General features: G+C 35.5%; 1 protein-coding gene across 1 annotated transcript in view; it reads right to left on the bottom strand.

Moving 5' to 3' along the window:
• Positions 1 to 17,181: 17,181 nt before the first annotated feature.
• LOC148941639 (F-box only protein 22-like) overlaps positions 17,182 to 22,400 on the bottom strand; it is a 48,596-nt gene continuing 43,377 nt past the window's right edge. The window contains exons 5-6 of the mRNA XM_089104217.1: positions 20,666 to 20,840; positions 17,182 to 17,364 (exon numbers count right to left, since the gene is read on the bottom strand). Of these exons, the coding sequence (XP_088960343.1) occupies positions 17,182 to 17,364; positions 20,666 to 20,840 (358 nt within the window). The remainder of the gene's footprint in view (positions 17,365 to 20,665; positions 20,841 to 22,400) is intronic.

Genomic DNA, 22,400 nt, shown 5'->3' with positions numbered 1-22,400 from the left:
TATACGTAACTTACGAATTAACTGACGTAACGAACTTCTATATTCATAGATTTTTAATACGTAGCCTATATTAGGGGGTTCGCCCCCTAGTCAATACTTTGCTCTTTAAGCTAAAGTTCGAATTTTGTTCCAATTCTTTAAAAATGACCACTTAATCACAAAGGCCTTTAATTCCAATAAATAGTTCTTATGAAAGTACTAAAAAATCTTTGGCTTAAAGAGCCAGGTATTGACTAGGGAGTGAACCCAATCATATACGTTATATTTTCTGTTCGTTTTAAGTTTTGACTTAAGTTTCTAAGTTTTAAGTTTTACTTTCAGTTGAAAAACTTTTTTTTTATGTAATTTCTTATCTTTTTCTAATAATGATGGGAAATCTGGCGCCCCCTTCATAGCAATGTCCCTTCCCCCATGAAAACTTCCTTCAAGGAAAGATCCTCCCATATAACCCCTTTCCAACCACCCCCCACCTACCAGAAAAAAATCCCCCCTGAAAACGTCTGTATACTTCCCAATAACCAATACTATATGGTAACATTGGGTAAAGTTCATAACTTTCAGCCCTCCCCCCCGGGGACTCTGGGGGATTAAGTCATGCTAAGAGACGTGGTTATCATATTTTCGACCATGTTAAATAAAATGGCTATCTAAAAATTTTGATTAGGTGACTTTTGGAATAAATGAGCGACGGAGGGGGCCTAGTTTCCCTCCATTTTTTGGTCACTTAAAAAGAGCACTAGAACTTTTGATTTCCGTTCCAACGAGCCCTCCCACGATATTTTAGGACCACTGGTTCGATACGATCACCCTGAAAAAAAAAAAAAAAAAAAAAAAAAAAAAAAAAAAAAAAAAAAACGCATCCGTGAACTTTCTTCTGGCAAACAATACAAAATTCCACATTTTTTTAGATAGGTGCTTGAAAGCTCTACAGTAGGGTTCTCTTAAAAAAAAAAAAAAAAAAAAAAAAACGCATCCGTGATATTTCTTCTGGCAAACAATGCAAAATTCCACATTTTTGTAGATAGGTGCTTGAAAGCTCTACAGTAGGGTTCTCTGATACGTTGAATACGATGGTGTGATTTTCATTAAGGTTCTATAGGTTTTAGGGGGTTTTTCCCCTTTTTTCAAAAATCAGCCAAATTTTCTCAGGCGCGTAACTTTTGATGGCTAAGACTAAACTTGATGAAACTTATGTATTTAAAATCAGCATTAAAATCTGATTCTTTTGATGTATCTATTGGTATCGAAATTCCGTTTTTTAGAGTTTCGGTTACCATTGAGCCGGGTCGCTCCTTACTTGCAGTTCGTTACCACGGACTGTTTGATAGTTATTTAGGGTAGTTTCACGCTTAAAAAAATATTTGACTTCATTTCTGCTCATCTTTGGTTTTTAAAATTGATTCATGTTAGTTTTAATTGACTTGGGCAAGGGGGAAAATATTCAAATATCTTGGTTGAAAATTAGTATAATCTTTGGGGTTCTTTGGGGCTAACAGAACTCTAGTACCCACTGTGTCACAACCTTAAACAAAGACAAATAGTAACCAAGGATGAGGGGGATATAGACCTAAATCAAAATAAACTATGCGTGTGTCAAAGGGGTGTCTGTGCAATATCCCAGGAAAAATTCAAGGTATTACACTGAACTTCAAGGAACATTTTTGGACATGTTAAACTAAATCAGAAGATACCATGCACATCCAATCCTGTGCAAAGGGCATACCTATGATATCAGAAAAACGGCTGAGGGTAGACTATGTCCTGAAAGTTTCAACTCAATTCCCTTAACTTTTCTTGAGATATCAGAAATACATTCTTTTAACAACTTTGGATGCACATAGTGTATTTTGATTTAGTTCAATTTCCTTCGCAACGTGCCCACACAATTCAAGCTTAATACTCTTAGCCGTTCCTGTGATATTGCAGATAGATGCGTATCTAGTGCAAGGCTCATTTTAGGCTGTGTTACAGATATAAAGGGGAAAAAAGACTGAATAAAATAAGTACCTTACACACATTCATTCTAAGGGTATATAATTTAAAGTATCTAAGAAGGAGAGGTCCAAGGATATTGATTCTGACAAGCTGGAAAATAATGGTCTATACTGTAGTGAAATGACATCTAATTCAGATTGTTATGGTTTTCCATAAAAAATGTTCCCAAAAATTCAGTCTTTTCCAAAATTCATTTTATTGTACAGTTACATTCTTTCCAGCTATTTTGTGAAATTTTTACCTTTGTTTCATCAAGGCCCTATTATTCAAGTGTCAATAGATGCTATTGAAAATACAATTAATCATTTGAGATCTTCTTCTATTGATATTGATGGTATTAGTACTAATAACATAAATCCAAATTGTGACAAGTTGACTGCCACAATTGTGACCACAGTTGTGACAAGTTGACTGCCCTTGCTTGTGCTAAAATGTACTTTTTGTTCTGTGTAACGGTGCTTGTTTTTGTTATACGTTTTATGTCAGGATTGCTCTGTGTCCCAAACTTTGTTTCTTATTTCGGTTCACTTACTCCCCTATTCGGCCGTTTCCTTAATCATTTTTGGGATCTTTTGTTTTAAGTATATTTTCAATATACTTATATATTATATCTTCAACAAAATTGTTCCTTCACTCTGTTTTTTACTACCTCTTGAAGTTTTCCCTTTAGTTCATATTATTGCATACTTTTATAACTCGAACCATTTTAGACATTTATCTTTTAATTTGTAATTGAATTCCTTGTGCGTTTCTTTGTCCCTCTTCCTTTGGCTTATGAATTGTCCTTGAAAATGTTCAGGGAAAGTTGAAATTTTTTGAAAATGGCTTTTTTGAATTTTTAAAAATCTCTAGAGTAATATCATAATACCGCAAATGCAGCATATAGGACATTCTTTCAATTAGGCACATAATTTGCTGCTCTTTTTGTTCCCTTGCCTACTTTTTCCGTTTCCTAGGCTCTGTTTCTTCTCTCTAAGCTTGTTCTTTTTCTTTTCTGTCTGCCTCCTCTTTTCTTTCTCTTGCCTCTTCTTTTCAGGCCATATAATTCATAAATTGGCTTATATCCTGGCTAAAAGATTTTTGCAGCTATCTACTTGGTCTTGAGCTTAAATTATTGCAACTATTCGGCTGCTCTGCATTAATAGATTTTATCTCATTTTCTGTGGGTGTGTTTTCTTTCCCAACTGGCTTGAACCCTTTAACCTGAGCCTCTTCGTAGTTCTCTCTTTGTCTTGCTGGAGGTATATTTTTTGCACGTATTACCTCATTGCAAGGTGTTATACTTTTCGACCGTCTGATTTCCGAAAAAGCTTTATTTTGATTCAAATTCTGTTTCCGGAAAAAAATAACTTTATTGAGTCTTAAAAATAGTTTTCTTTGGTTTATTGTATTAATTTCAATTGAGTTAGTAACGTTGTTGCACTATTAGAAAATCCATCGTTGAAAATATCGGCTTCTTTGAGGATGGTGGAAATAAATAGACTGGGCCTAAACTTGCCATTCTATCGGCTGATAAAAATTGCGTCTCACCTATTGGTGAATTCTCTTGGATAATTCATAGCTGGAATTCCAAGTAAACGCGTGTCCTAAAATAGCTTTTCTCTGGTTTACTGTGTTAATTTTACTTGAGTTAGTATCGTGATTGCAGCGACAGCTGCAACCTAGTAAAGGGTGAATCCGGGCTCACAGTAGCCTAAAGTTGATTATTTTGAAACCATGTTGGATCGAAATAAAAAGTGCGGCATTAGAATTGCCATCGCCAAAAACCCTATATAGGAAACTTACAGTCACCGTGCTTGAATAACAAGGAAAATCTCTTTTTTGCATGGGTAGTACTGATGTGCCCTTCTTCAATTTTTTTTCTCCACAGCTATTTGGGCACTGGAAAATCATAGAGAGCTGTCAAGACTTCATTTTAAGACACAAAAAAAACCAATATTAAAAAAAACTGTTTCTTTAACAAAAACTGCATATTCATATACAAGATTATGAACGAAGTCGTAATCGTAGGTTACAATCATATGTGACGTCACAGTAAAATTATGTGATGACGTATATCATAGGCAGCGCGGCGGGGCTGCCTAAGTAAAGAACGATGTGGGCACAATGTGATTTTTTTTTCTTCTTCTTCAGTCAGGCACTTCGTATCGAAGGAGTTGCCGTAAAAACTTTAAAAAGGATTTATTCGATTGGAAATTGAGATTTCTTGTGCTCTTTTTAATAGTCGAAAGTGATTGGAGGGCAAATAGCTCCCCCCCCCCACGCCCATCATTCCCCTTAACACATCCAATCAAAATTTTGAGATTGCCATTTTGTTCAGCGTAGTTGATTTCCAGATAGAAAATATGTTTTTGAGGAGGACACATCCCCACAACCCTCAGGGCAAGGTATTTAAGTTATGCCCTGGGGGCATATAATACTTTTATAGAAGGCGTTGTCGTAAAAACTTCGAAAACGGCTCATTCGATTGGAAATTGAGAGTTCTAGTGCCCTTTTTAATAGTCAAAAGTGATTGGAGGGCAACTAGCCCCCCCACGCCCATCATTCCCCTTAACACATCCAATCAAAATTTTGAGATTGCCATTTTGTTCAGCGTAGTTGATTTCCAGATATAAAATATGTTTTTGAGGAGGACACTCCCCCACAACCCTCAGGGCAAGGTATTTAAGTTATGCCCTGGGGGCATATAAGGTTTTTATAGAAGGCGTTGTCGTAGAGACTTCAAAACAGGCTCTTTCGATTGGAAATTCGAAGGGCTAGTACCATTTTTAATAGTCAAAAGTGTTTGGAGGGCAACTAGCCCCCCCCCCCCCTCACGTCCATAATTCACCCAAACACATCCAATCAAAATTTTGAGATAGCCATTTTGTTCAGCGTAGTTGATTTCCAGATAAAAAATATGTTTTTGAGGAGGACACTCCCCCACAACCCTCGGGGCAAGGGCTTTAAGTAATGTCCTGGGGGCATATAAGGTTTTTAAAGAAGGCGTTGTCGTAGAAACTTCAAAAAAGCTCATTCGATTGGAAATTCAAAGGGTTAGTGCCCTTTTTAATAGTCAAAAGTGATTGGAGAGCAGCTAGCCCCCCTCCCCACGCCCATTATTCCCCCAAACACATCCGATAAAAATTTTGAGATAGCCGTTTTGTTTCCAGATAGAAAATATATTTTTGAGGAGGACACTCTCCCACAACCCTCAGGGCAAGGATTATAAGTTATGGCCTGGGGGCATATAAGGTTTTTATTGAAATCTTTTTCGTAGAAACTTGAAAAAGGGCTCATTCGGTTTGAAATTGAAAGGGATAGTACCCTTTTTAATATTCGAAAGCGATTTGAGGGCAACTATTCCCCTCTCACGCCCATCTTTTCCCCACACACATCCAATCAAAATTTTTAGATAGTTAAATAAAAGTTCAACGTAGTTGAAAGTTTTGGAAATTAGGTCTTTAAGCATGACAACCCCTCCCCCCACAACCCTCAGGGCAACGGTTATAAGTTATGCCCTGGGGCATATAAAGTTTTTATTGAAAGCGTTGTCGTAGAAACTTCGAAAGGGCTTATTCAATTGGAAATTGAAAGGGCTAGTGCCTTTTTTAATAGTTGAGAGTGATTGGATAGCAACTAACGCCCTTCTCACGCCCACCATTTTCCAAAACACATCCAATCAAAATTTTGAGATATTCATTTTGTTCAACGTAGTTGAACGTTCTGGAAATTAGGTCTTTTAGGATGATAACCCTCTCAGAGCCCTCAGTTCAAGGGTTGTAAGTTATGCCCTGGGGCATATAAGGTTTATATAGAAAGTTATTGTATTCACTTCGTATCGAAGGAGTTGTCATGGGAACTTCGAAAAGGGCTCATTCGATTGAAAATAGAAAGGGCTGAAATCCTTTTTAATAGTCAAAAGTGATTTGAGGGCAACTAATCCCCCTTCCACTCCCACCCTACCAAGCCAACCCTCCCATTTCTGCTCTTAAAATTTAACCAAATAAAAATAGCGTAAGTGTATCCAAACTATAAAAGAAAGTAAACAGATTTTTTTGCGAATGGTATCAAATTTTCCATTTCAGGTCAACTAGAAGAGGTATGAAACTAAATTAAACAGTACTATTTGTGTCTATATTTTTAAAAGTGTGTATGTTGTTAAAAATTGCTAAACAATTTTCTCCAGCATACAAATAGCAGGCCAAACTATAAAGTCTTAGAAAACGAAAAGATTTAAAGTATTATTTTGTTTGTCCCTGAAAAGACTGTGTCAATATAAAACGAACAGAAATTAATTTAAAAAATGTTTTTCCACAAAATAAGTGTTTCGAAGAAAAGTAAAGAACTCCATTAAACAAAAAATGAGCAAAAATCAAATCAAATAATCTACCAAGCGTGAAACTACCACAAATTAATATCGATAAATAAATGAAACCCAAAACGAACAGAAATTACAATAAATAACCGAGTCAAACTATAAACGAGCAGAAATTAACAAAAGTTGGGCGCAAAACCCCTATGCCTTCCCAAGGCCAGAACAAAATTTGCACTTTAGTGCAAAAAATATAAATGCTTTTACTTTTATAACTTTAATAAATCAAATAATGTTAACATTTTGATTACTAAACATCAGTATATGTATATTAAACTGACAATGCACATTCATTTGTATTTTTTTCAGTAAAGTGCAAATTTTGTTCTGGCCTTGGGAAGGCATAGGGGTTTTGCGCCCAACTTAGGTTAATTTCTGCTCGTTTTAAGTTTGACTCGGTTATTTATTGTAATTTCTGTTCGTTTTGGGTTTCATTTATTTATCGATGCTGACTTGTGGTGGCTTCATGCTCGGTAGATTATTTGATTTTATTTTTGCTCATTTTTTGTTTAATGGAGTTCTTTACTTTTCTTTGAAAAACTTATTTTGTGGAAAAAGTTTTTTAAATTAATTACAAATGGGGCTCGCTTTATACTATAACCAGCTAAGAAAAAAGCCCGAAGGTTTTTTTTTCTGTATGATAAATGATCATGGTTGCATCACAGGCAGCGCAATCGCGCTGCCTAAGTAAAGAACGATGTTGGCACAATGTATTATTTTTTTTCCATACCAGGGCATTTCGTATCGAAGGAGTTGTCGTATCAACTTCGAAAAGGGCTCATTCGATTGGAAATTAGTGTGGCTAGTGTCCTTTTTGATAGTCGAAAGTGATTGGAGGGCAACTAGCCCCCCCCCCGCGCCCATCATTCCCCCAAACACATCCAACCAAAATTTTGAGATAGCCATTTTGTTCAGCGTAGTTGATTTCCAGATATAAAATATGTTTTTGAGGAGGACACTCCCCCACAACCCTCAGGGATAGGGTTTTAAGTTATGCCCTGGGAGCATATAAGAGTGATGTTGGCACAATGCATTATTTATTATTTTTTTCCTTTAGAGCAGGGCACTTCGTATCGAAGAAGTTGTCGTAAAAACTTCGAAAAAGGCTAATTCAATTGGAAATTGGAGTGGCTTATGCCCTTTTTAATAGTCGAAAGCGATTTGAATGCGACTAACACCCCTTCCACGCCCGGCATTTTCCGACAAACATCCAAACAAAATTTTGACATAGCAATTTTGCTCAGCGTAGTTGATTTCCAGATAAAAATTATGTTTTTGAGGGGGATACTCCCCCACAGCCATCAGGGCAAGTGATGAAAGTTATGCCCTGAGGGCACATAAGGTTTTTATAGAAAGCGTTGTCGTAGAAACTTCAAAATAAGGCTCATTCGGTTGGAAATTCAAAGGGCTAGTGCCCTTTTTAATGTCGAAAGTGATTGGAGGGCAACTAACCCCCTTTTCACGCCCACCTTTTCCCTAAACATATCCAATCAAAATTTTGAGATAGCCATTTTATTCATGGTGGTTTTAAGTTCTGGAAATTAGGTTTTTTAGGATGACACCCCCCCCCCCACAGCCCTCAGGGGAAGAGTTGTAAGTTATGCCCTGGGAGCATATGAGGTTGTTATAGAACGCGTCGTTGTAGAAACTTCAAAAAGGGCTCATTCGATTGGAAATTTAAATGGCTAGTTCCCTATTTAATAGTCGAAAGTGATTGGAAGGCAACTAACACCCCTTCCACGCCCACCATTTCCCCAAAAACATCAAATAAATATTTTGAGATACTCATTCTATTCCACGCAGTTTAATGTTCAGGAAATTATACCTTTGAGCAGGACACTCCCCCAACAGTCGTCAGGGCAAGGGTTATAAGTTATGCCCTGGGGGCAAATAAGGTTTTTATTGAAATCTTTGTCGTAGAAACTTGTAAAAGGGCTAATTTGATTGAAAATTCAAAGGTCTAGTGGCGTAATCATAAGTTCTAGTGCCCTTTTTAAGAGTCAAAATGATCAGAGCACAGCTACCCCCCCCCCCCCCCCCCCAACACCCACACAAACATGTCGTGTTTTCCTGAGATATATCCAAAGGATATTTTGAGACAGTCCTTTTATTCAAAATAGCCCAAATATCATATTACATGGATTTTGAGGCTAATACAAACCACCAGAGCCTGAGGGCGAGGGTTGCAAGTTATGTCCCTGGTGTATTTAAGGTACTTATGAAAGGGATGGTTGTATAAGCTTTAGAGGTGGCTCATTTGGTTGAAATTTGAAGTTCTCGTTCCCTTTTAAGAGCCAATTAAGTGATGGAGGTCAAGAAGCCCCTCCCCCCCCCAACAACCCCTCTTTTCACCAACCGCATCTGATTGAAATTGTGCGATGGGAATTTTGTATAAAATAGTCCAAAGAACATATACCAATGCTTCTAAGATTGTCACAATCCCCCAGAGTCTTGGGGCAAGGGCTTTAAGTTTTTCCCTGGGGGCATATAAGGTTTCTATGGAATAGGTGGTCGTATTAAATTCAGATGGGTCTTATTTGATTTTAAATTGGAAGTCATAGTGCCCTTTAAAAAATCAAAGTGATTTGAGAGATCCGCCCCCCCCCCACTCCCATCATTTCCCATAACAAATATCCAAACACAGTTTTAAGACATCCATTTTTTCAGCATTTTTGAAAGGTTCAGTAATTATGCATAGCAATAGTAGCATTAGTAGCATTATTCAAATAGCACTTTTTTTTCAACATCCCCTTATACACACGATGAAAATTTTAACTTAATACCATCAACCAGTCCTGAAGCATTGCTGATACGTCCTCTTGACAACTTATATGGACATAGTATGTTTCGATTTATCTCAATACAGTTACAATATTGCCAAACATTTTCACCTTAATACCCCTAGATTTATTAGTTGTAGTATTAGCACCAGTAAATATAGTAGTAGTAGTAGGAATACAGTTAATAGCAACAGTCTAAGCTTTAGTAGCAGTAGTATTAGTAGCAGTAATAGTAATAGTAGCAGTAGTTGTTGGAGTAGCAGCATTAGTATTATGATGCAAATATTGTCCTTTGGTTAGTTCAATAACCCCCACAACAAGCGTTGTAAGTTTTAATTTCACACACGAAACTGTTCCTAAGATATTGCCGATATGCCCTTTTAACAACCTGCATATGGATGGCAGGTTGTCATCCATAAAACAGAACTATTGTCTGAAAATTTAACCTTCATACCTTCATACGATGTAGATATTGATCTAGGCAGAAGACACTGTGTATGTTCATTTAATGCTGCTTCTACGGTTACTGTAACTAACGACACTAATGGCAGAATCTTTAAAGTTGAAAGTTTTAGGGAACGTTTAGGAGGGGTTTCAATTAAACAAAAAATCTATGTGCATGCAGGTATCAAAAAGCCATATAAGCACTATAGGGCACATAAGGAAATAAGCAGCGATGCTCTGTCATAGCTGGTAGTATCACTGATATTTTAAAAGAGCTAACTTGATTGAAAATTAAAAGTTCTAGTGCCCTCTAATGAGTCAAAAGTGTTTCGAGGGCAGTCGGCACTTTTCTTTAGCTCAGAATTTTCCATATACTTCCAAACAAAATTTTAAGACAGCCATTTTGTTCTGCATAGCTGAATGGTCTATTAACTATATCTTTAGGGTTATTGGATAAGTCATCCCCCCCCCCCTCCCACAGTTGTGTAATTTGTCCATTATGCTTAAAAACTAAATGTTGCTTTACAATTAAATCAAAGTATTCTGGTTGCCAATAAGACATCTCAGCAATATACCAAGAACGACTGAGGGTATTAAGTTCACATTTTCGGGGCTACTTCTATTACTACCTCTGCTCTTAAAAGTTTATTAAATCAAAGAAGTGTAAATATACCCAGGCTGTAAAAGAGAATAAATTTCAATCCTACCATTGGAAATAGGTCTCAATGCCTCTCAATTACTTGGATGCACCCTACTGTAAAATACTTGATTTTCAATTCAAAATCAACGGACTCGGTCCTAATTCAAAAGAGACCTATTTCAATCCTACCATCATACTCTCAGATAATAGAGAAAATTGTGGACCGTCGTTTGTATGATTTTTTGACAAAAAAAAGGACTTCTTTCCGAAACACAATTTGGATTCAGAAAGAATCACACGACGTCCCAGGCTGTGCCGTGCCTGTCAGATTTAGTGTATACTTATCTTGATGAAGGTGAACTTACTCTTACAGTTTTTGTGAATTTTAAAGGCATTTGATGAAGCAGATTTTAATATTTTATAACGTAGATTAGAATTTAGTAGATTTTAATATTTTATTTTATTACGTAGATTAGAATGTTTGGGCGTCAGAGATTTACTGTTAGAGTTATATTAAACGATGTTATTTCTGGTCAGTATTTTATGAAAAATGGTGTTCCGCAGGGTTCTGTTCTAGGCCCACTGCTTTATTTTATTTATGTTGATAAGATGAGATTCTACCTGCCGGGTGCTTGCCTTACTTCGTTTGCAGATGATACTGCTCTTACTTTTTCTAGTTGTGTTGAATCGTCAATAGAAAAGGTTAAGAGTATAAGGGCTCAACTTTATATATTCACTATTCTTAGCCTTTTATCAGTTAATGTGAGTAAAACTAATTTTATGGTGTATAGTAGTGGGAAAACCGATTGATCTTGGTGGAAAAATTTTATTGAATAGAGAGCCATTGAATCAGGTAAATTGTGTGCGATACCTTGGTTTTTATGTGGATTGTAATTTATCTTGGAAACGGCACAGCGATTTAGTTGCTACTAAAGTGGCTAGTGAAGTTGGAGTTACTCGTCGGTTGAAAAATTTTCTTCAAAATAAAATTTCAGTTCTTTTGTAGCATACAATAGTTAGTCCTTATATTTTATATAATTGTGTTTTATGGACTAGTAATTTCAACTGTAATTATAAAAGTATCCAAATTTTACAAAATAAAGTGGTTAGAATAACTGGCGAATATATGAAAGTTTTTAATGATGCAGCGACCTGCTACAGAAATTTAAGAGTGATGAATGTTGGACAGCTCAGGGATAATCAGTCTGCAATTTTTGTATATCAATGTTGGAATGATATATACCCAGATATTTTTTCACATTTTTATAAGAGTAATAGGTGCTTACATGAGTATAGTACTAGAAATGTGGACAACCTTGTGATTGAGCATAAACGGATTACTCGGGCACGGTATATGAAATACCATGTTGGACTGAGTGCTTAGAATGGACTGCTGCTAAGCACTTGGGCAGCTGAAGATGTCATCTGCAGAGATAAAAAAAACTATTAAAGAAGTATTAACATGGAGGGGAAGATAAGCAGCTAGAATATATGCTGTCATTGTTTATTTTTATTTAAATTAATATATTTATATATATATATATATTTTTTTTTTTACGAGAGATTGATTTTTGATATTTATTTTACATGTTATTATTATATATGTATACATGTGTATGTATATATATATATATATATATATATATATATATATATATATTGAGTTATTTAGATGAAATTATTGATATTGGTTGTTGCGGTCGTCCGTCCTCAGAGCTTTGTTTCTTCTTGAACGGCTGCTTGTCAAATGATTAAATTGTGTTTTTTTTTTTGTTTATTTAAGTTTAATCCAACAAAATAAAAAATCATATTTTTGCATATTAGTGTATCCCAACTTTCTTTCTTCTTTTTTTTTGTTGGGCCATATAATAGATGGTGTTAAGCAGAAGATTAGTCAGAAGAAAAGAAGATTAAGCAGAAGAGAAGATCATATGAAATTTAAGATAGACCGAGATTTTACTTTTTAGTAGATTTCTTTTTGAAATGTAACGGGTCAGTTAGCTCGGGCTTGTTTTATAAATATACGTTTACCCGCATACCATTAGCCTTAGTTACGGCAGTAGTATAAGTTATAAGATTATTTGTATCACTAACAGCAGTAGTACAAGTAACAGTATGTTGCTTCATGGTCAGTTGAGTCCCCCCAACAAGTGCTGTAATTTTCAACTTAATATTATTAGCCATTGCTATTATATTGCCGATCTGCCCTTTTGATAAACTGTATGCCCATAGTGTGTTTTAATTTAGCGCAAATTCTTTCTCGATATTCCTGCAAATATTCATCTTAAGACTCCTAGCCTTAGAAGTAGTAGCCTTAGAAGAAGTAGCCTCAGACTCCTAGCCTTAGAAGTAGTAGTTGGATTAGCAGTAGCATTATTAGTAGGAATATGAACTTTTTGGTCAAATGAACCCTATAAAACTACCTTTTATAAAACTACATCCACATGGCATGTTTTGATTTAGTTCAACTTTCCTCTTAATATTCTCCTAGTTATTCACCTTGAGATATTTAGCCTTAGTAGTAATAGTATCATGTAAGTAATAATAGTAGCAGTTGAAGTAGCAAAGTAGTATGCCCATAATACATTTTGGTCAGTTGAACATCCTGCTCATCACTACCGTGAAGTTTCAGCTGGATACGGTAAGCTGTTCCCAAGATATAACTTATATGCCCTTTCAACACTTATTTGTTCTTAGAACTCTGGTTCAATTATTTCTTGCATGCCTATTTGCCAATCATCTTTAGTCACAGCACAAAATGATCCTAAAAGGTGTTTATTGAGAAGATACCTTTTTAACCTTGTCTTTGGGCTATTACCAGACTCATCATTTGCTGGAATATATTAGGAGAAAAATCAATGAGCCTTATATAGGCTAATTAGAATTTGCATAAAAGGCCAATTTTTTTGTATGTATCTATTGTCATCAAGAATTCCATTTTTTAGGGTTTTTGTCACTATTGGGCTGAGTCACTTCGTACTTACAGATCATTACTATGAACTGTTTAACTGAACAAACCACAATAGTTTGTACTTATTTTTTCGGATTTTGCAAACTGAAAACTGGGGAGAAAGGGGGGGGGGGGAAATATTTTTAAATCAAAATTTTATTTTCAAAACGCAGTTACAAACTAGCTCATGTTAGCGATTTTCAATTAAGAATTTTCTTGAGAAGTCGCAATTTGAAAGTATATTCTTGAACTTTTGCAGTAAATGCTGTATTTTGCTGATTTTGTTGGTTGCTCTTCAAATTTGGCCGCAAAAGATGAAAAATAACATAGGAAAAACCAATGCAAAAGCCGTAAATTCGATATGCAAGTTACTAATTTTAGATCAGCAACAGATTTTGGATTCTTAGTTTAAAGCCGCTTTGACAAAACTAAGAAAATACCAATTTAACGAATTTCCTATTTTACCGTATTTGTCCAAGAAAATTAACTTGGATAACTGTCAAAGACTGTCTTTTTTGGTCAACCGTGTAGGGCTACACGAAAAGCAGGTCGGCCCCGGTTAAGATGAGACGTTGTTTTAAGGAAGATTTAAGGGAAATGGAAACTTCTTGGGAGGGTGTAAAGAGGGAGCCTCTGAATAAGTTGGGATGGAGGAAGAGCGTGCGTAGCTGTATTGGCCTTAGATGGCTTGGTGATGTAGTGAGTTGTTAGTAGTAGAAGTAGTATAATTTCGAACTTTTTGTCCAAATTTAACCGAATCTCAAAAAGTTTGGGGTGTTACCACCCCCTCCCCTGCGTCCCGACGCTCCTACCAGCTAGAGTGGAGATTTAAAAAAAACATCATCTGCTTGCTTATACATGCGTTGCGGCTTCCTCAAATTTTGTCCTGGTTAAGGCCTTCAAACTGTTTCCGATTTAAATGCTTTAGGGTATTTGCAAAACGTTATTGTTTTTTTTTTCCTTTTCTTTCCCAAATAAACTGAGTTCTTGGCTTTTTCCGCGTTCTACTGCACACGAAGAACTGCACATGAAGCTTTTTCATTATTTAGACCTACAGTGGGTTGAAAGGAATAGCGCTGTGAATACTATTTCATTGAGTACAACTACAGGTATTATGAAAACACAGACACGGAGGGAAGCAAGCGCTATCCTTTACTGAATAGAAAGGTAAAAAGTCTGAAAAAATTCTTGATCCTTCATATTTTTTTTAGTTCTGTTGCTTGTGTCGCATTTTCTTCGAATCTGCGTGTGTCATTATATAGTACGAAGAAATAAGTTTTTCTTCGAATCTACGTGGGTTCGTAAGTGGTACATGCCCTCAGAGTTCTAAAAGGCTTACTCAAAGGTTCGGACTCGCTTTATTTATTCAGAATTGAACAATACCTCACACGGGGTGTTTTGAAAAGATTTGAAACTCGTTCCCAATAAGAAAAATCGGCGTCATTCGACGACACGTCGTTGGAGAAAACAATTTTTTGGTGCCGTGTCGCCGTTTCCCATAAATTTCAAGTATTCGGCACCAAAAAGAAAACCGACGTGGTGACAGGGTCTAATTGAAACCAATACTGACTGGAATTAATTATCTTTTCTGTTGATAACATTTATACTTGTAGCAAAAGAGCTTTATGCCAGAATATAATTATCTATGTCGACAAAAAAGCAAAAATTTATGAATGATCAGTAGGCTCTATTAATTTTAAATATATACCAAAAAGTATTGAAAAAAAAAAAATTTAAATACCATAATTCGGGTCCTCGAAGCACTCGCTAATAGTAATATCATACTTTATTAACAAATATAATAATTAGGCAAAAATTCCTTTGAAGTTATTACGAATGGCTTTAAGCATGTAGATAAAGCGAGAAGGTACTATTATTTATGCTATTACCTTTTTCGTTACTGGATAAGTTACTATTGAACCGCTGAGTTTTCCAGTTAGGACATGGACATTAAAACCTAGAAGGTGTACCGACTGCCAATTGTTTGGCCAGAAAAAAGATATACATCTTAATAGCGCACAATGTCGTAACTGGTGAAAAATGTGCGTGCAAGCATCAAATTAGCAAAATTGAAAATTAACAAAATCCTTAAAATTAGCAAAATTGCATAGAAAAAGTCAAGTTTCTTGGAGGGAAGCAAATATGACACATGCTAAAATAGCAAAAACCGGACATGAAAGACAAATGCTGATTGAAAACAGCAACGAAACTGAAAATTTTGCAAGTGTAAAAGCTTCTTATCTGTAAAATAAAAATTGTATCAAAGCCAAACATAAACGAAAAACTTGAAGATACAAGAAACTAAAAGTTGCCAAAAAATGCTCCCAGAATGATTTATTTTGACAAAACAGATATGGAACTAGAAGAAGTCTTTTAATCAGCAGCCAGGGATAAATCATTATCCCAGGGATTTTATCCCAGACTAGACAGATTAACAAAGATAATAGGGACACTGGAAATAGCAAAATGAAATTTTGGCAACTTTTCTGCAACAGCTTAGATAAATAAAAACTAGTAGAATTTAAGAAGATGTTAATTGATGAAAACCCCTAAGATAGTTTATCTACACGAGACATTGGTGGTGCAATTTAATTATTTCAAATTTTAATGTATATGAAATAACCAGAATAGACTGGCTAAACAAAACACTGACATTGAAAAGGTGGAAGAGCAGCCATCATAATTTAAAATGATCTTGACTTCCTTTACCGGAACTTAAAAGGAGTTAAAATCCCATGTGAAGATTTTAACGTAATACAACTAGGTTCAATAACACTAGATTGCCAGTTTTAATCGGCCCGAAGTTTGGGAAGTTGTGCCATCCTGTTACTAACCATTTCTGTTTGTGATCTATGTGTGATCAGTTTTATGAGCACTAAGGGATAGTGAAGAAACAAAACCAACATTAGAAATATATACATTACAAACATTAAATTAATACATTTATTGTCCAACGGGATGCAAAGTTAATATTTTGTTTCCGATACATTTAAGGTTACATTTACATTACATATACATGTTATCAAATTATCCTTACCTATAGAAAGAAAGAGGAAAAAGACAAAAATTAAAAAGAAAGCAAGAAAATGAGCAACTGACAAAAAAAAATTCGAGAAATTAGATAGTTTTTTTATATAGCTCTACTATTTCATGTTTTGTTTTAGTGTTTTTTTTTAATCCTATACGTTTTTTTTTATCCCATGCCTTCTTCTTCTGTTCCTTCTTTCTTGAACTATACCTTCTTGAACTTGTGTCTTCAGCCAAGGGGAGAAGATACACCATTTTGAGCGACAATAAATTGTCTTTCCTCATCTTTGCTGCGGGGGTTGAGGCGTCCTCAATGACGATAAGATTACAGTTCCTTTTTTTTACACCAGCCTGAATGAGTTTTTTGCTGCTACGCTTGATAGGAAAGTGCCCTCAATTAAGTCAATTTTGCTATGAATGCAGTAAACCATTTTTTTTGGGGGGAGGGGGGGGGGAGGATACCAAACTTAGAATTATCTGTCAACTTGTTTTTAGGAATTAAATTGCTAAAAACTATATAATTTTAAAAGACGTTTCCTATTTTTCAAGGAGGAGGAGGGGTCAAGTTAGCGCAAACAATCTAACTGTTCTTGGGAAAGAGGCTACGGTCTAAGCATGGTTGGAATATATCAAAAATTGCAAAAAAAGTTCGAAAAATGCATTATTTGGCTAAATAATACGAGATAATAAATAATCAACTGCTTGAGATTATTATACAGCTCGGGAAAAAAAGTATAAAAAAAGGAAAACGAAATATCATATAATAGCTAAAAACTTGGAAAATTAATCATTCAAGATGCAATAAAAAAAAAGTATAACTTCAAGTGTTAAGAAGCAAGTCTAAGGCCTATATAAAGACCATACGCCTGCACACAAAAACATACTAACACACACACATTGTACATCTGAATATTGTTGTGGTTAGGCCTACAGGTCACACCTGAAATTTCCACGTTTATAAGACAGTTACCAACACTGAGCTAACTAATAATTATTTCTTTTTAAAAGAAAGGAAAACTAGACCAGTTCCTATTTCACCATGTCCAAAAAATCCAAATAGTGGTGTTTTGGGAAAATAACTCCTGAACATTTGTGATTCCAAGTGATAGCCTCTTCCAACACAAGCAAACATGAAACATACGGATTTGTCTTCAGGCAGCCCTGCAGCTTTTAACTGAAATGGAATAAGTTCATTGCCATTAGTAACAAAAGAGACAAAGAGACAAAGAAATAGAGAGAAAGAGAAGGAGAGAAATGGAAATAAAACAGATAGAAAAAATGTTGATATAAAAAAAAAATAATATCTAATAATAATAATATCACAAAAACCATTACAAAATTGAGTTATGTTAAATCCAATGAAAACTTCTCTGAGGGCCGGGGGAGGGGGGGGGGTTTGAGAAGGAGGAGGAACTGTGGAATATTTTCATTCGAACCAAATTGAAATCTATTGTCATTAAAGCAAACCCAAGATTTTAGATTACATTAAAGGCAAATTGTAACCCTTCTAACAAATCTTCTTCTATGAACTCATCGCAGCATCAAGCCGCCTGAAACCGAAGCAGCTCCGCATGCTCCTCCTCCATGTCAAGCCGCCCTCTCTAATTATTTCTTTTAAATGTTTCCTTACGACAACCTCCCACACAAACCGAGGACATCCTGCTTTTCGTTTAGCCGTAGATGGTTAAAAACCAAAAACAACGATCTTCGGCAATTTGTCTTCCTTCATCCAAAGCACGTATCCTAGGCATATCAACCTTCTTCTCATTATAGCCCAAGAAAGCGAGATTGAACCACACTTTTTGCACAGCGTACTGTTTGAAATAAGGTCAGTCAGTTCTGTACCCATACCAATCTGAAAGCAATTTCTCTGAAAACATCTAGAAAATCTTCCTACATTTTTCAGAAGATATATGCTTCAGAACCAAACTTAAACCGTTGAGAAAGGCTCCCGGACGTGGGGCCGAAATATTCGGAGTATTTTTGTTTAATTAAGTGTTTATTTTATTGTATTCACTGCTTTATAAAAATTAAAATCCGTTTTCTTGCTTAATTTTTCGTAAATGGAAAAGCAGTGGGGTCTAAGAAATTATTTGTATCTGAAATACCTCAGGAACGGCTAGAATTAATGATTAGAAACTTTTCTGGAATGTTGAGGGGAATGATTGTAAGCATAAAAACTGACATAAATTTTAAAACATTCCTTTTTATTGACCAACAAAAAAAAATATCAATTGAAATAAATTAATTTAAAAAGAAACTTTTTTCAAAAATAGGATTTACAAAGAAAACTAAAGAGCTATATAAACAAAATACAAGCAAAAACAGAGTCAAATAACAATTCAAACTTAAAACGAATGTTCGTTTCGCGTATTTTTGGCTGATTCTTTACCCATATTTCATTTTTAATGTGACACCAGTTTTCTTGGAAAGTAAGTCGAAATTTGGATAATGCAACATTAAACTGCTATTTGAAAACTGACTGGTCGTCAGATACGATACAAATTGAAACAATATTTTCTTAAGACTTTTCTTGAAACAATTCTTAAGATCAGGAATGGTTTAATAGTCTTTCCCAAATAATTCCTAAACTGGTTCAGTAAAATAAAACCCAAATTGTTTAAATATTTGTTTCTTCTGGCCATCATATACTGGAAAATCAATCAGTATATTATACTTCTGTTCCCTTCTCAGCGTTCTCATTTTTAATATTATGATTCATTTAAACTCTTATAAAAACTGATGAAAAAAGAATCAGTACGAGAGGAAAAGTGTTCAAACGATAGGTGGAAAGTTTTTCCAAAAAAACACAGATCACATGCCCTTGTATGCGCCAAGTCTCTAGATCAAGTGTATATCGTGTCAAGTATCTTTTTCTTTCGTGTTAGTTTTGAATGAAGCATTACTCAGGTTAGATAGAAATTAATGGTTCTTGATAAGAATCACCGAATCTCAACCTTCTCGTGCTCAACAGTTGACTTGTTTTCCACTTCCAAAAATTCTTGCTCATTTTTGCTCGATGACACACGAAAAACTGGTCGGTATTATAGGGAAACTAGAAAAAAGTCATAGCCTCAAAACAGAATGGTTTTTAGCGTTTCCCCGTGCGTCTGAACAGGCTATTATACCCAAAAAGGTCACTTTTCTTAATGAATCTTCTGAAACCTTCTGAAATCACAGTCCTGATAAATTCACAAGGGGCAACAGCAAAAATGTGTTTGTTCCTTTTTATATTTTGCCTTGTCTTCAATATGTACATTTTGGCCTTCTCCCTTTCTACACAATCTGAAATCACAATCTATGGAAAGAATGGACGAATTCTGAAATTTGAATCTTGAGAAATTTACAATAGCTGCACACTAAACAACAGTCACATGGTATTTTTTTTTCTTTTTACACTCTGTTTTATCCCCATTGTATATATACTTTTTTATTTCCAATAGCCAAGGATTCATGTGATTTTATCAAGTATTTTTTGTGTTATTATCTGTATTCGTTCCTTTTTTACTTTATTTTCTTTACTGAGTACATTGACGGGTAATGAATCAATAATAATAATAATCTTGGCAGCAGCGAAATCTGCAACCTAGTAAGAGTAAACCACAGCCCACAGTAAACGACAATAAAAAAAAGACATTCTAAACAGTCTGTATGCGCATTGTATGTTTTTATTTAGTTCAACTTTCCCCTCAACATTTCCTCCAACTTTCACCTCAATATCCAAAGCTTTAGAAGTAGTCACTATAAAAGCAGTAGTTGTAGTAGTGCTGGAAGAGGTAATAACATACAAATATTGCCTTTTTGGTCATTTGATCATACCCCTCATCATTCCCTGAAAGTTCCAACTCAAAACCCTCAGTCGTTCCTGAGTTACACCCTTTTGAAAACCAATATGCACATAACATGTCTTAAACATTCTCTGAAAACTTCACCTGAATTCCCTTGGTCTTTTGGAACAACAACGTCAAACATACCCTCTTTTCCAATAACAAATAATATATGTGAACAATGGGCAAATTGCACAACTTAAAGCCCTCGCTCCAAAGGCTGTGGGAGGTTGACATCCCCAGAGACATAGTTACTTTACCTTTCAACTATGTTGAACAAAATGGTTACCTCAACATTTTGATTGAATTAATTTGGGGAATTAATGAGCGTGGGAAAGAAGACTGGTTACCTTCCAATCACTGGCGAAAAGGGGCATTAAAACTTTCAATTTCCAGTCGAATAAAATCTTCCCGAAGTTCCTACGGCTATACGAAGTGCCTTGACAAAAAAAAGAATAATAACAGTAAATAAATGATGCATTACACCCCTTTCCCTTTAAATATTCTGTCCTTTCAACCCCAAACACACTCACAGTCATCCAAAAAGACCCCTCCGCCCCCCCCCCCCCTAAAAAATTCAACAATATGATGCCGTTTTATTTATGTTATGATTTACATGGGGTCAAATGATTAGAAGGTAAATTTTACCTCTTCCATTTTCTCCTCCACTCCGCTATGCTCCTGGCTTGTAATAACAACAGAAGCTGCTTCCACACCGTCTCCACTGAACGCTATTCCAGTGACAGACCCAAACACGGGTCCGGGCAGGGTCAATGATAAGTCGACGAATCCACCACCTATAGCCACGGTTTCTTCAAAAGTACTAGAATCCAAGTAAGACATTAATGAAAAAAAACTGTAATTCACTTTTAATATTTACTATTATTAAGGTTCTGCTAGGTGTTTTCTTTTTTCATGTCCCACAGCTAACTTTGAATTGTCTGAGGAACTTTTAGAAAATTTAAACAGGACATATATTTGTCTGCCTGTCACTGGCGGCGGATAACTGCCTCGATTATCTCGGAAGCATTAAACACAATATTCAGGCATTCCGTATTTCTAGGGATACCACTTCGAAAAGTATGTATCACACTCTAAGGCTGAACAAATTGACTAAAAAAATCTTCCCTAACCTATCTCAGGTTAGGGGAAAATAGCTCCTGTGATATCTTAAAAAAAACTAACATGTATAATATCAGACCAATAGTAAAATGAGAAATCAGTTTGAACTACCAAAACAAACACAAAGAAAGGTCACATCTTTACTCGGAACAAGCGGGAGATCAACCAATCAAAACCTGGCTTATATTTTACGAGACAATAAATGAATAAAAAACTATGTTCCACAAGATAACAAAGAGACAAAGCGAGTTATGCAAAAAACTTAATTTTCAACTAGCCAACCAACTAACTATTACGCAACGTGCCCCCACGAAGATAAATGGCAGTAGTCGCTTCCCTCTGGGTTAATAAAAAAAAAGAAGGCAAACTATAAAATATCAAACTTTATGCATCTTTTCTTCTCTTTTTTTACTCATCTGTACCCAGTGTGAGGGTAACCCGATTTTTGCTTGGAATAGCTTAGCCGAAGATCCATTGCCATCCAACGTGTCTCCAGTAAAGGATTATTTGATTAATATGCTATATAACCATTGCAAAATAGTTTGGTTTTGAGTAGGTGAATTCACAATATAAGAGGTAACATGAAGTAAAGTTCGAACATAAAGTAACTTCTTATGGGTCCCAACCCATGGAATAGTCAAACAGGGAGGAATTATTGATAACAACTGACTGTAAGAGTAGGTATAAGACTATAGGGTTAAGCTTTGGGGAGAATAGGTAGTAACCGGTAACGGGAGAGGGTATCCCTTACGGACCGAACTTAGGAAAGGATAATCGTGGATAAGGTAACTCCAGCCATGAACATTCATAACTGGTTATTGGCTGAGGGAACTGACTATTACTTCTGATCTCCAGACAGGACCCCCCCCCCCTTCACCTTCAAAGTCCAACTGGCTCAAAGATTTGATAGTCCCTTTCGTGGCTCACGATGTTAACACAACTTCAATGCTACCATATATTTTCAAAACCCAGTTTGGTCCTTCCCAATAACCTCTACTTTGCGCTAAGAGAACGGAAACCTCCTCCTCTTAAGCTCGCAAATGCGGGCTGACATTTCACGTAGAATTTTACTGTCAACTAGGGCAGACTAAATTTTCATACTATATTTTTTTTGCACTTCTTTTTCCTTTTTTGCTTTTCCTTACTTTTGTAGTTTCAACAAACATCTCATCTTCACAAAAGAATCAAACAATAGTGTCTGTGTTTTTCACAAGAGCGTTCAAATTATACTCTCTCTTTATCGTTTTTTTTTTGTCTTTTC

The sequence above is a fragment of the Artemia sp. Qi Xiang Cuo genome, chromosome 18 (assembly GCF_049724085.1).
Source record: "Artemia sp. Qi Xiang Cuo chromosome 18, ASM4972408v1, whole genome shotgun sequence".
Lineage (NCBI taxonomy): Eukaryota > Metazoa > Arthropoda > Branchiopoda > Anostraca > Artemiidae > Artemia > Artemia sp. Qi Xiang Cuo.
The sequence above is the reverse complement of the archived record's forward strand: the minus strand, read 5'-3'. Positions and strand labels throughout refer to the sequence as shown.